The sequence below is a fragment of the Cydia splendana genome, chromosome 6, assembly GCF_910591565.1.
Source record: "Cydia splendana chromosome 6, ilCydSple1.2, whole genome shotgun sequence".
NCBI classification, from domain to species: Eukaryota; Metazoa; Arthropoda; class Insecta; order Lepidoptera; family Tortricidae; genus Cydia; species Cydia splendana.
Window position 1 is genome coordinate 18731521 of NC_085965.1, and position 15136 is coordinate 18746656.

The 15136-nt window shown below is 36.8% G+C and overlaps 1 protein-coding gene across 5 annotated transcripts in view; it reads left to right on the forward strand.

The window, feature by feature from the left end:
• The window catches only part of LOC134791635 (voltage-dependent T-type calcium channel subunit alpha-1G-like), a 51430-nt gene that overhangs the window by 5664 nt on the left and 30630 nt on the right, over window positions 1-15136 (forward strand). For 3 of the 5 annotated variants that reach the window (XM_063762683.1, XM_063762688.1, XM_063762685.1), the window contains exons 4-11: window positions 6976-7147; window positions 10034-10313; window positions 10398-10490; window positions 10607-10839; window positions 11185-11299; window positions 12760-12840; window positions 14609-14762; window positions 14898-14936. In XM_063762683.1, coding sequence (XP_063618753.1) covers window positions 6976-7147; window positions 10034-10313; window positions 10398-10490; window positions 10607-10839; window positions 11185-11299; window positions 12760-12840; window positions 14609-14762; window positions 14898-14936 — 1167 coding nt within the window. The remainder of the gene's footprint in view (window positions 1-6975; window positions 7148-10033; window positions 10314-10397; window positions 10491-10606; window positions 10840-11184; window positions 11300-12759; window positions 12841-14608; window positions 14763-14897; window positions 14937-15136) is intronic. The other 2 variants (XM_063762686.1, XM_063762684.1) reach the window with 1 other exon arrangement.

The window sequence follows — 15136 nt, forward strand, 5'->3', positions numbered from 1 at the left end:
AGAAATAACCCTGAACTGGCGCCGAGCGAGCGTGGGTGCGATCGATCGCGCAACAAGTAGCCTGCAGCCCGGTCGCAGCTCGTCGAGGCTCGTGTTTGTACAATGTCACAAATGTGCACGGTTTTCAACCTTATTTCAATGGAACAAGGTGAAAATTTGTACGCGTATTTGCAGCCGTGTGCACTGTACAGTCAAAATGGTATACTGGAACATGTCACTTTTAACCGATACGCTTGTTAGTACATACATAGACAGTTTGCCTACTGTGAAAAGGTTAGCTTTAAAATTGGGTCAATTTGTGCGATGAACTGATCGTTCTTTCACTATCAGAATACTTAAATAGTATGTTACTATATATTGTGGCGTTATACCCTATAATAATAAATAGCAGTGCTTAACTGCCGTATTTGAACTTCAAGATATTCACAAGAGACGACACGTACTAGATCCATTCTAAATACGTTATAGTTTAGATATCAACTAGTTCTCTTTTGCAGCGCAATTCGGGCAACCAATGTCACTTTTACGTTAGATAGAGTAAGATATCTATTAGATGTGAATTGGATCTCTAAGTCATATCCTGTGGAAATCGTTCAACAGTATCTCCAGAATCGTGCAAATGTCAAATTTGACAGGTTAGATCTTAAACATATCGTTATCGTATCTTGGTGATGTCTAATAGATGTCGATTTCAAAATCCGAATCGGGCCCTAAGTGCTCTTAATTATCATTCAATTAGTTACTACTAAGAACCTGGCCGCCATGCAATCGATTTACGCTCTCATTTTAAAACGAGCAACGAAAACAAATACCAGACAAAAATATGTATGTGTTATTTGAATGTCCGTGCCAAGTTTCACGTAATTTCAGCATATCGTTTTAAAATGAGAGTGTAACTTAAATTGCATGGGAGCGGCTTTTTGGCGACGGGTTCTCGTGGCTCTTGGTGTAACATTCATAACAAAACAGAAATACCAACACAACTCTGGGAACAAATCAAATTAGGTACTTACCTTGATTTGTGTTTTAGGGGTTCATGGCTCGGAGTAATTAACAATGGAGCCGCCATTAACAGGCGTTCCCCTCTGTCGAAAATAGGCGGCCAATGGTCAACCACATGTCAACCATATGTATGGACTGACGTTTATCTAACATGATGTACCTATACATTTGATGTGCCCCTCCCCCGCAAAAAACGGCAGACTATTTTGTACCGTCATGGCGTTAGCCCGGATAGCTAAAGACGCCGGTTCTAATCCGGCGTTCCCTGTAGAAGGCTTCGTCATTTTTCCTTTAATATATGACAACTATTTTAGTTTATAGGAATACCAACATAGGAAAAACTACTTTAATAGTAATATTTTATCCTGTACCATTTCCAACACATCACTTAAGACCTGATATCAATATTTATCTAAGCCGTTCAGGAGCCATGCTGAATAAGGAATGAATTACAACACAAATATTCCACTTACGCGAGAGAGTAGGTATCGATCGAGCAACAAGTAGGCTGCGCTAGCAAACACCTTATAGCTAATAGAGACGGAGTGTTTGCTGTGTAAGAGAGCTCCAAAGTATTGAGAGTCTGGAGAGTTATTGAGTAGTAAAATATAGCTGAGATTCTTATAATTTGTAGGTAATTAGGTACCGTAAAATGGTACTACACATTTTGCTACAGTATTTATTCCAAATTAAGGAAAATTATGAATATTGTTTACATTGAATAATTTTACGGTTTAGACTCACTTGTTTTTAGTCACTCGCGCGACATGTTTCGGAGAGCCTAGGTCTCCTTTCTCAAGCACTAACAGTGCGAGCAGCGTTCACGACGGCCGTGTATCGCGTACTGCGGCTTGCGTATTGTTTACCTATTTACTTACCTTACTTGTTACATATATGATACAAACATAAGATTTGCATATTTTAAACGTAAAATCATTTTACAATCAATACAATAGAATAGATACACGGGTCAGTTTGTTCCATCAATAAAATAAATAATACCTACTTGATAACGCAAAGTAAGGCCTTTATGGCCGCTTGATGACGTTCTAAAAAGAAATCAACTAGATAATTTCAGACAAGTAGAACATAAATTGGTACTAATGACTGGTGTGGGTGCTACGGCTCGAAAACATTAAAACATCGTTTTGAGCGTTCTTGAATAATTTAGTGACCACAATTATCAAGCCGTGAATAGGCTGCGTGCTGCAAATTGCTTTGGAAGGGCCAACGTCCCAGTAAACTGAAAAAATTACGCAGCAAATAGTATTTGTCCTTTCAAAGGACTGGTACTTGATTATTACTTGTAGGCATCTCCTATCAGTTTTGATTTCTTGTGTTTCCTCATTATGCTTGGTTTATAAAACGGCATTTTTTAACACACTCGACAAAATTTATTACAACTCGTAGTTTTCGATCTGTTCTTTTATTAGATGTGGTCAACTAATTTAATTTCAGTACCATTTTGTACCTTGTCACAGTGACAATGAGGTCCTTAGCGACTTTCATATTGATTGTCACTGTACTATGAGGTCCTTAGCGACTTTCATATTGATTGTCACTGTGACAAGGTATGAAATGGTATTGAAATTAAATTATTTCACTGTACCTCTAGGTACATAGGTCTTGTTTTAGCTTTGAAAGGATTCACATATATTTAAATCTAAAGGCTCACTCAGTTTCTAAAAATTACTAAATTACACTACACTACAGTCAGCAGCAGAAGTTGCTAAGCGGGCGAGGTATTCAAAATTACCTTGACACGCTCTTATTCTCTTAACAATAAAGTCGCGTCAAGATCTTTTTGAACACCTGGCCCGCTTAGCAACTTCTGCTGCTGACTGTACAAATACTAAAATAAAAATAGAAGTCTAGCGTATACTTTTACCCGCCAAAAAGAACGAAAACTAGGAAATAAAACTTAGTAAAAACCGTTGAAACGCTGAGCTTCACTTATTTATAGCTGAGTAAAGGTTTCGCGCGACCGACTCAATTAATCGCACTGCAATGTAATGGACGCCAACTAGTCGTTATCGTGCTTTGTAGCAGCATTTATTGGACAACTTTATTCTAGGGGTTGAAACTTTTATTAAAGTGTATGCCTTTGCATAAATCGCCTGAGGTTAGTAATTAATACTCAAGCTGGTTTACCTCCTCCAATACTGGGCACGAGATTTTTCTGTGCAGAGTTAGCTAAGATGGATTCTACCCCTACTAAGCCAAGCGAGAGCCTATATCCAATATAATATTCCAACAGGGAAATTGTATCAAGCTTACCTCGTCGCCACGTAAAGTTCTCTTGTCTCAAGCATTGCTTAACTGATACTAATAATTTTAATTGCAACGAGAACTGAACTGTAAAGTGGGAAAGTAAATCTCCCGTCATCTCCGTGGTGCGCCTACACTCGGCGCTCATCGATTACCGGGGGATTAATTGAGCGCCCGCTCGCGCGAAACTGTTGCTCAGCGGTAAATATGTTCAGCGATCAAGTATTACAGAGGTTTTTTCGTTTATACGTAGTTAAATTGAACAATTTTATACAGCTTTAAGTTACAGTTTTCAAAGTTTACGGACGTAGTGAAAAGGGCCTTTTGAGTATAGCTAATAGTTAGATTTGCTTTTTCTAAAAGTGTGTTATCATAGGTAAACCTTGATGTAAGCGGAAAAAGTTACCTAATATTTTTATACATGCAACTTTTGTAAATATCAATCATTATCCTAATTCTCGACCCAGATATCACTTAAACTGATAAAAAAATTGTATTGTAACTCCGCGGTAAATATGTTGCTTGATCAATGATCACTGATCAGTATTACAGAAGATTTTCACGTGTATTAATTAAACAAGTTCATGTTCAAGTTCTTTATTTGCGTTCATGTTGTACATATGGGTATTAAATAACAAATGAGTTGTTTCAAACATGAGCCCTGCAAGGGCATAGCATTATTACTTAACCTAACTTATACCTAATACAAATAAAAATGGAAAATTGTAATCTTATTAGAATAGGCACATCTTAAAACTTATCATTTAAATATTCGTCGACAGTGTAGTAGCTTTTGTTTATAAGGGTTTCTTTTAATTTTCTTACAAATAAATGTTCTTTCTTTTCTTCCTTTATATTTTGTGGTAATTTATTATTTATCTTTATGAACATTGATAGAGGGCCAGACGAATGGAGTTTTAATCGGGAGGGTGGTGGCATTAACTTTGATTTGTTTCTAGGCATATTACTTAGGATTTTTATGATATAAACTAGCAACTAGCATCAGTAAAGGTGTTTCGTTTCTCTTTAGATTCGATTTGTGGGAAAATGATCTAAATAGCATTAATACAGCTACTTTAAACTTGCAACTCAGATTCCATTTTATAAAGCTACAAGTAACTGACTCGATCGCATTATTATTCAATTAGAAGCTTTCAGAGTTTGTGAGCTACCGTAATGCGATGCAAAGAAAAACTATGACTCGGCGAATCGTTTTTCGTATCAGTCCGTAACATTTATAGGATTTTAAAGTTATTAAAATGGCTATTAGCTCAAAATCAAAAAAGATGATTTTATTTTCATCTCGGACTCAATTTTAATTTGTTAATTGGAGTTTGGAATTTCTAATCTATACGCTAACTTGTCACTAGAGTATATTATATTGTTCACTTAGATCGAGCATTACATCATTTGAACGTCTACAGCACTAAGTGCCGACAACGAGCACCGGATCCTAAATAAATAGCAATCCAGCCACGGCCGTTGTTTGAACCATTAAATTAACTTGAACGCTTACAGAACTAGAACGCAAGTTACGGAGTTTGTGTACGGTCAGGGCGCGTTTAGAGAACTTGTTGAAATCTAAATAAAACAGCTTTAAAACAAACTACACTCATTCCTAATAATGTATTTACTTAGTCTGCACTGCCAATTTTATACGTATAAAATACCGTGTTGTGTAAATATATTATATGTACTAGGTAAAAATGTATAGTCAAAAATCGCGCGTCCCGTCTCTCGTCATAAGCTTGCAGAGTAATAAGCTAATGGTCAAATGACAAAAGATTTCTTACCTACTATGAAGCAATTATTTTAAGAAAGACACTGATATCACTGAATGTATAATCAATTGCTTTAATTTTTTTCTCTTTTTGTATACAATTTTGTTTATTCAAAAATGTAAAAATAAGTATTGTTAAATACCGTATTTAATATTGAGATAAAATCTGACTAGCGCTTCGCCTTCAACATAATAAAATAAAAAAACTCATCCTTCTTTGGCTTCGTAAAATAATATGAGGTCGACTAGTTATGTATTACAGAAATGAGAAAACACACGCTGCGCCGACCTCAAACAAATGAGATCTGCATAATGATGATGAGATATTTACGCACCATCTTGCTATATAAATTGACTATCATGAAAGTTTGACATTGTTTACAAACCGGTCCAATTTAGCACAAATTGATGTTTATACCTTGGTGTTTACAAAATAAATTTACAATTTGAGAAAGGAAGTTTACCATCCAGCCGTATTATTCAAATGAGCGTCATTAACATTATCTTCTATGGCAATTCAAGCCATGAGTCATTAACATAAACAAGTCTAGCTAAATTGAGCCCTGGCCCCTCCCCTAATACTCACAGACCCTGCAAATAAAATGAAACAATGCAACTCACACGTTACACAAACCATGTAAACCAAAGTTGTAAGGCATTGAAAGTTATACATTTGATACGACGTTGCTCTCCTAAGTGAAAATCCAACCCGCGGTTAGACACACATCGGCACTAATTTGCTTCCCACAATTTATTGCCCTCACGGAACCAATTTTTCCCCAGCCAAATGAGAAATTTGATTTATATGACCACTGATTGCAATGTGTAAGCTGCAGTCACATTTGCGTGGCATCCGAAATACGTATATTAGTAAACATCGCTTCAGCATTCGCCAGGGCATGCATACATCTGACATTTATCATATTTTAAGTGCGCAGTGGAATTCACTACTCGGAATTTGCGTATTTACATTGATGCTAGTTGGATTAGTATGAGTCATACGTAAAACAAGGTGCAATATGATTATTTGTTTCATACCAATTAGTTATACTTTATAATAAACTCCTTTAATTTTCAAGAGACAATAGAAAGTAATACTATTTATGTGAGTCACGTAAATTGCGTTTTCGTCGTGTATTTTGTAAACTACAGAATCAGAATCAGATCAGAATGTATTCTGATTTATAACAAGATCGTTATTTTTTTATAAATGTTATGGAAAACTGCTTAAGAAACCTAATATCTTCTAGCAAGAAATTTATCACGGTGTTGTAAAGCCCTTATTATCCTTTCTCTTCCCACTAAACCGTAATTAATCTGATTTCTTAAGTACAATTTATTCCGTGTCAATAACGGTAGAAATATCCTTAGCTGTGCACGGAAAGGGGGCTTTGAAGGGGCTAATCTTGATTAAGAGTGAGTAACTTATCAAACGAACTTTGCAGACCCAAGATTCACTTAAGACTTTAAAAACACTTTCTTGCTTACTTTGAAGGGATCTTAACCCGCTTTTAGCCTATCTTTAGATTCTTAACAAGATCGTTGATTTTTTGTGAAAGGGGAGAAAAACTTATTATGTAGGTAGTTCAGTTTGAAAACGGGCACAGTATGTTAAGTATAATTTATATGTTTAGTTTCAAATTACGTCCCACGTTGAAACCAAACGTATGCAAACGTCAGTTTTATACAGTTTTATATAAGTTTTGGTACGACGACAGTAAAAAGTTTTTTTTTTTCTTTTTAGGGTTCCGTACCCAAAGGGTAAAAAACGGGACCCTTTCACAAATTTTTCGTAGCGAACACCAATATCAAAGCAAGATCATAATTAAAGACAACCGAATTGTAACTAAAATTGATTTTACACATTTTAATTAATATCAGCATATCTTTAATTACTTACCCATTTATTCTTGTTTGTTTCACAGGTATGCGAATCCTAGTGATGTTACTGCTGGACACGCTGCCCATGCTCGGCAACGTCCTGCTGCTATGCTTCTTCGTCTTCTTCATATTTGGCATAGTGGGGGTCCAACTGTGGGAGGGGATCCTCAGGCAGCGATGCGAGATGGTGCTACCACCGGGCACCTTGCGACCCAAGTATGTCCAACCACCGTTCATTTCAATAGGGTGTCGAATAGATACTTTTGAATTTCGTATTCGAATTATTCATGTGCAAATACATGCAAATTATATGTGGAATAATCCACTAATTAATGGTAATTAACAATTTACGCTTAGCTTTGTGCTCAATTTCAGTGCATAATTATCACCTATTTAATATATTATAATCCATTACTAATATTCAAAAGTATCTAAACCAATAAGGAGATTTATGTTATCGTTTTCATAAGCTCATATCATGGCGATTATTTGCTGGAACAAGCCAACGCTGGCTACAAAGTTGGTTAGAACATTGTGGATGAAAAATCAATTGAAATGTTTGCGTTATGTTACATTTTGGTCTCTAGGCTCGTAGCGGCACGTCCCATGCTAGCGTTGACAGCGTGCAATATTTAACGCTTCACTCGCGGGCATATCCATGGCTGCTCATAATCATTTGGCATTATATCACACTTTAAACTCTCGCGTTTTGTACACATATTTAATTACACAAACGGGTCTACCGCGATATAATTTCATTGTTTTTACCTTAAATTCCGATGTTTCAGCTGAGTTGCAGCAGCTGTGGTCACGGAAAGACTGACGGCCCACGACATCCGACACGTTATCCGTTGACATTTGCTGAGACGTTAGTCTTTCCGTGACCACAGCTGGTGCAACTCAGCTGAAACGTCGGAACTTAAGGTAAAAACAATGAAATTATATCGCGGTAGACCCGTTTGTGTAATTAAATATGTGGCATTTTATCATTGCATTACTCTAGCAAATGCAATGTTGTGGGTACACCTATATTCATTGTTTACCAATACGCATGTTTAACTTACAGAATGGCTTTCTTAACAAGCTAACTACACACTTAAATATTGCATCCCGTCAATTCACATACTTAACAAATATAATGACTGACAATACACGCATGACGAATCATTCAAGAATGTAGCAATGGATAGACTACAGACATTAGTAAACGTAGCATACATCAACATACCCTGTTGTAGTAGTTTTGACTGGCAGAATTTGCTACATTGTAACTGATTATAACATTATAGCGACAAAAATGTAACCAGTAGGATTTATAGACACTAACCAACCCTAACATTACATTATTTCTAAAAGCCATAATAGTTCTACATTATTGACTATCAATCAACATCAAAAATGTGAATGTCTGTTATAAATTTGTGACAAAAAGTCAAATGCCTAACTCATTAATAAGTTATTGATATAACTAACTAATTTAGATACTGACTAATTTTGATGTGCCTTAAAATAGTACTGCAGGCCACAAATTCAACAATTATGGCATTCACATTTTTAGACATTCAACTGTTGCAAGTAAGGTCTTTAGGTACATGACACGTCACTGCTACCTCAAATTTATGTTCCAGAGACCTGTCCGAATGGTACAGAGTGCGCGTCAGAGTGAACTCGTAAGAATTAGCGACCAAAATTAATGTGTTTCTATTAAGAACATTGAAATCTGTCGTTTCGTGTATCTTCCCACATCTGCCGTCCAGATGTGCTATTGTAAAATTGCTTCCCTTTCCCAAATTGGCATTTCTACTGCAACCTCCTAGAACATATTAACGTTAACTAACATTTCAAATTAATCTTCCACTATTTATTCTTGGTCTTTAGAAATGCCAGTTTGCCCCTGAACAAGCAATATGCTATCTCTGTTAACTGTACCTTTCAGATCATATTGGAAATATCCACATACTTCCACGAGTATTTCAAACACAACATAGAATGAATACCCATTGAAATTTTGCTGCACAAGGACTAAAATCTCGATTAAAATTTCAGGCCATTGAATTGATAAAAGTACATACAGTATGTCACTTTACATCTATTTCAGTAACACACACTTAAAACTTATCAATCCACCTAACGTTTTACTTTACACAATATCGCTTCAAACTGGTAATTCAGTGTAAGTCTGTCCAGTTGCTTTAAGACGAGTAGGTAATATAACACAGTTTAAAGGGCTTTGTAAAATTCTTACGGCGATGATCGAGGGAGGGGGGAGGGACTTAACGACGGTCCGTCGTATGATGTGGGTTACGACTTACGGGAACGTAACGTGTTCCGGCGGGTAACGATGCCCGTTAAACGGTAACGACTTAGCCACTGCCGTTTATCCAGATGATTCACTAATACTGATACTTTATGCTGTTACGACTTTCACTAACTTTATACCTAACATTTTAACGTGTTTTGAACAATATTTCATTGGTGGGTGTGTATGAACTTAAATAAACTATTCTACATTTCAAATATTGTATCTCTTCTTCAATACACCACTTATTTACAAATAATCAACTTCTCAAGTATGACCATATTTATCACGTAGGTAGCTTATTAGAAAAGTTTTTCAGTAGGGCTAAGATAAGATGGTCGGTTTTTTATCATCAGTCATCATATCTGTCACGTTCTAATAAGTAAACAGTGCGAAAGTGACGCATGATATGACAAGTGATAAAAACACGACCATGATACCGCCGCAGATTCAGATAACTTACCACTTAACCCTCGTCATTTATATCGTTTTGTCGAACCTTCGTTATACTTCTATATAGTGAACACAGCATGCACATTGCATGAATGTTCTCTCCATCGTTAAAGCCAATGAATGTCTTTAGTGCATGTCCTGTTAACAATAAGTATCGCTTTATTTGCTATTATCATAACGCTCCCCAGATATTGAAACTACCATCTTCATTAAGCTTACCGTCATTAACATTTCATAAATATTCATATTGAAATTAATGTCAATAACAAAATTCACGGTAAAGAAAATGAATTACAAGTACTTACAAACAATTGCTTAGGTTCAGTTTCAAAGATCTTTCTCTTACGCAGCATATCGTTTTACTACGAGTTTTCAAAAGAGTTGGACTACATATGCACAACGCCAGAAGACAGTGGTATGCATCTGTGCGGGGATTTCCCGCCGTACCGCTATGGTCCGCTCGTCTGCAACGAGAGCGCCAAACCGTACCCGTCCCGCAATGAGCCGACAAACGTGTCTTGTGTAAATTGGAACCAGTACTACACTAACTGCACTCAAAGGGGATCCAACCCGTTCCAAGGCACGATCTCTTTTGACAACATTGGTCTCGCCTGGGTTGCTATATTTTTGGTAAGTTCTCTAATGTTTTACAAAATGTAATAGTATCTATTTGCAAATTTTGTACACGTAACTTATAAACATTTTTATTTTAAGGTTATATCCTTGGAAGGCTGGACGGATATAATGTATTACGTGCAAGATGCTCACAGTTTTTGGGACTGGATCTATTTTGTTCTTTTGATTGTGGTAAGTGTACAAATCTGATATTACGGACTTGGGCCAAGATGAAATCGTAACTTTATAGCACATGGGTAATCACTATTTAAATATATATATATTTCAACTATCAGAAATATTTGTAGATCGGATCATTCTTTATGATCAACCTCTGCCTCGTCGTGATCGCGACCCAGTTCAGCGAGACCAAGAAACGCGAGATGGAGCGCATGCGCGCTGAGCGCGCTCGGTTCACGTCCTCATCGACTCTGGCGTCGTCGACCAACAACAGCGAACCGGCCACGTGCTACGCCGAGATTGTCAAGTATGTGGCGCATCTGTGGAGGAGATTTAAACGGAGGATGGCCAAGAAAATCAGGTAAGATTTCTAAATGTCGCTGCAAATTGTATTAAAATTTAAAGTGAATGAATAAACAAAAAAAAAATTGGTACGTAAAGATATCATCAGTCAAAAAGTTCTCTAAATAAGACACTTTATTTGCCTGAAAGTATGTACATATTTAGGTAACTGACAATTGGTCTAGACGAATTGCCAATTACCTTGTATTAAATATCCCTCTAGAGTCTAGACTCTACGGGGATTTTTGATTGTTTTCATTTAAATAAAAGAAAAATAATTGTTTAAATATTATATGTACATTAAAAGACACACCAACAGTACATGAAGAAAGCAAGCAATAAACAGAAAAAAATATTTTTTTAGGTTATACCGATACCAGCGAGCTCAAGTCCAATGGCGGACCAGCAGGGAAACACTTCAACTGCCAGCAAACAAGCATAAGCAACACCATCCCTGCTGCCCGCGGGTACATCCTCAGGTACACACATATTACTTGCAATAACACTTACTAGCATCTTACATTATACCCGGCGGTCTAGCATAAGTTGCGTTCTCGCGCGCGAGTCCATACTTAAAGTCGCGCTTGATGTATGGAGTCGCGCGCGAGAACGCAACTCATACCAGACCGTCTGCACTTACTAGTAATATATGTATGAAAATTATGGACTTCTTCATCTTCTTCCTCGCGTTATCCCGACATTTTGCCACGGAGGGAGCCTGGGGTCCGCTGGACAACTAATCCCAAGAATTGACGTAGGCACAAGTTTTTACGAAAGCGACTGCCATCTGACCTTCCAAACCAGGAGGGGAAACTAGGCCTTATTGGGATTAGTCTGGTTTCCTCACGATGTTTCCCTTCAAGGAAAAGCAATTGGTAAATATCAAATGATTTCGTACATAAGTTCCAAAAAAACTCATTGGTACGAGCTGGGGTTTGAACCCGCGACCTCCGGATTGAAAGTCGCACGCTCTTACCGCTAGGCCCAGCATTTTTTATTTTATTTATTTATTTAATCATCGTATCATATAACTATACTAGTTCCTCTGAACATTTTTATCGGATGATGCACAATTTGGACCCATATTTAACGTGTTGTGCCGAAATACCCTATCTACAGAATTTGGTGTTCAATGATATGGAAAATTCACAAAAAAATCATATTCATCCATTAGAATTTAAGATATTCAGCTTTGTACTAAATGTACATGTAGAAAAACAAGAATTAGTAATCTCAAAATTGTGGATATTAAAATTCCTACTTCCAAGTTGTAGACCATCATAAAATCCAATTCACTCAGTAAAATATTTTCCACGAAACAATTACTTTAGGATCAACATAATATTTTCACAAGCCATTACTTAATTCAACATTAGGCTTACTTTAAGACGACATCCTACTTGCCCCCACGACATTGCTTGAGACCGATTTAGACTGGTCCAGTTACTAACGCCAGTACTAATACCAGGACTATGCCAGGTTACTTGCCATCTTAACTTTAACATTGCTCTTTTGTACACTAGGTACTTTTTGTGTATGTCTTTAATGGTCTTATCATGTTAGATGTAGGTACATAGGTACCCGTAAAAAGGAAATTCAGAAAACTTTTTTTCCATAATATACCTATAAGTATATAAGGAAATTAATATTTCAACTGCATCACTCATCGTCATCAAGTAATTTTTTTCCGCGGACGATATTTGTCACCAATCAAATCTTTAACCAACCAATCAAGTATTTTATTATATACATATTTGTTAACCATCTCATTTTTTTTATTATATCCGCTTCCACTTCCATTTTATGATATTTTATATAGTGTCGTTAAATGAACGAGACATATAGCTCATCCAGTAATAATCCACTCCGCCGGTATTGACATTAAGCTACTTGTACAAGTACTTGTGTCAATCTGAACCGTCTCCAATATAATTCTCAGAACGTGAAAGAGGAGGGTGAGGAGCCCCTAGGGCGGCCCAGCCTGTTGCGCGTGCCCTCGCTCTCCGCCGCCGACCTGGAGGTAACGTGATAATGCTTCCGATTATTATTCTACTCACCTTAAGGGCTCATTTAGACGATGCGAGAACTAGCATGCGAGTTTCATTACATTGCAGTTTTTGATCGGTCGGTTGAATTGGACGTAACCAACAATCCGCAATGTAACTAAAATCGCATGCGAGTTCGAGCGCCGTCTAAATCAGCCCTAAGGCTCATGTATGTTTAGCCTCATTTTATTGGGCTAAAGGGATAGGTACACTGACGTCCTTCAACTAGACACATTTTTTCAACCAGGAACGTCACTTTTGACACTGACAGATCATATCCCAGTTCCAGATCTAATTCATAACCTGTTATTACAATTAGAATAAGCCTCTTTAAGTAGGCTCATTCTCCCGCATAGGGCTATACAGCCACGAACGCAAGTGTCGTTACCGGGATGCTGCTTAAAACATTTGACACAAATGAAAAGGCCTATTATGTATGTTTTTAGCCACATTTTATTGTACCCTATGGTACACGGTACACTGAGGCGCTGTGGATCCTGACAGACCTGTGTAATCAAATTATAATAAGAGGCTTAAGGTAATTTAATTATTACTTACCTACCTACTATTTTTAGTATAAATTGAATTATATATTTGTGACAACACTGTATAACGCACATGTGTTTAACTTGGGAATTTTCAGCGAGTTGACAAATTTATAAAAGCATAACTGCCATAGAAGTGCTATAACTATATCAATTTAAATACTTTATTTAGGTGGAGTTTCCCCTATACAAGTATGCCTCTTAAAAGCTACGAGTCAAGGAAAAAATGACAATTTTACGTGCAGTGAAATCTACTCATGTTACATCAAATACACGGTGCACTCAATTTTCCAAAGCGCTCCTCTCTACAGCATAGTAACGACAGTGCACCTGATCTCGTAATCTAGGTTATATCAATCTGAAAGTTGATGCTGGAAATTTACATACATATACAGTAGGCGCTCGGCAACTGAAATTTTCCGGGATCCGGGGGATATAGGTACAATGGAATTTACTTAGTTAAATATTATAGTCGTTACAAGGATAGATTGCAAGACAATTTATTGATAAAGTGGCCATGCAATTTGGTGGCTAGGTGTACGTAAAGACTTTTGAAGTAGTCTTCATTTTAATTAACGTTCATTATATTGCTGTAAAAATATGTATTATTATATCACAAGTAACCCTGTTACATTTTCTTAACTTAGGATAATGTATAATGGATTATAAAAAAATATCATAACAGTTTTTTCTACCAGAGATCATAATTATAATACTTGTTCACTTATTAGGTTTTTATTGATCCTGATAAAAATTCATGATACCTGTTGCTTTTATTGACATGAGTCATGGATGTACGAATGGAACAGATAATGTTATGGGTGATCGTTTACGCGTACGTGACGGCTCGGGTGATGCGACAGGGACGTGTGTGTTTACAATTATGACTCTTTTATTGGGGTTCCAGAGGCTTCTATTTAACATCCCCATATAAATAATTAAGGGAGCGTATAGACAGAATTACGGCTTCGGTGATATAAAAATGCGGCTCAACTGCCTGACATATTTTATATGTGACGCTTTACGGTCACATCTAAAAGCTATCTTGTTTACGTCTACGAAATTAGGTAGTTGAACGATATGTTGTGAACATTTTAAACTGCTTGAGTGTATAATTTAGGGTAGTCACGTGAAAAATTCAAAGCGCTTGTCTGGATGCGAATAAATCAGGTGTAAAGTAAGCAATTTAATATTTTAGAACGCGTCAAACCTCTCGCTCCTGTCCCCGCCATCACTGGCTCGAAGACGCTCATCAGTGATGTTCAGCGATACAGTTTTGCTACATACACCTAATTCACCCCACGGCGGGCATCCGCACAACGTCTGCTCTTCGGAGAAAATGACACAAACAGGTGATGTACCTAATTAACTTAAATAACCATAAATCTCTTGACTTTGCAAACTTAAAACTCCGCTAAATTCTTTCTTGCCAATCGATCCCTTTAACAAAAGTTTTCCAAATTTTATAATATTATAAATATTTATAGATTCATTGTGTCAACGTGACTGGCTTAAGAGCCACAGCGGTGAGTCTAGAGACGGTAGATCTAGACGATCTATTAGACGGGCATGAACAATCTGGTCTATACTTGTTTCTTTTACTCTTCATAGAGATCGATAGGACGGTTTAGGTACTCTTTGCGTTAAGAATAATTATAATCTGCTTCTCTTTTCTCAAGATTATTGTAGTAAAGTTCCTTCTTTATGTACCTATCTACCTACTTAT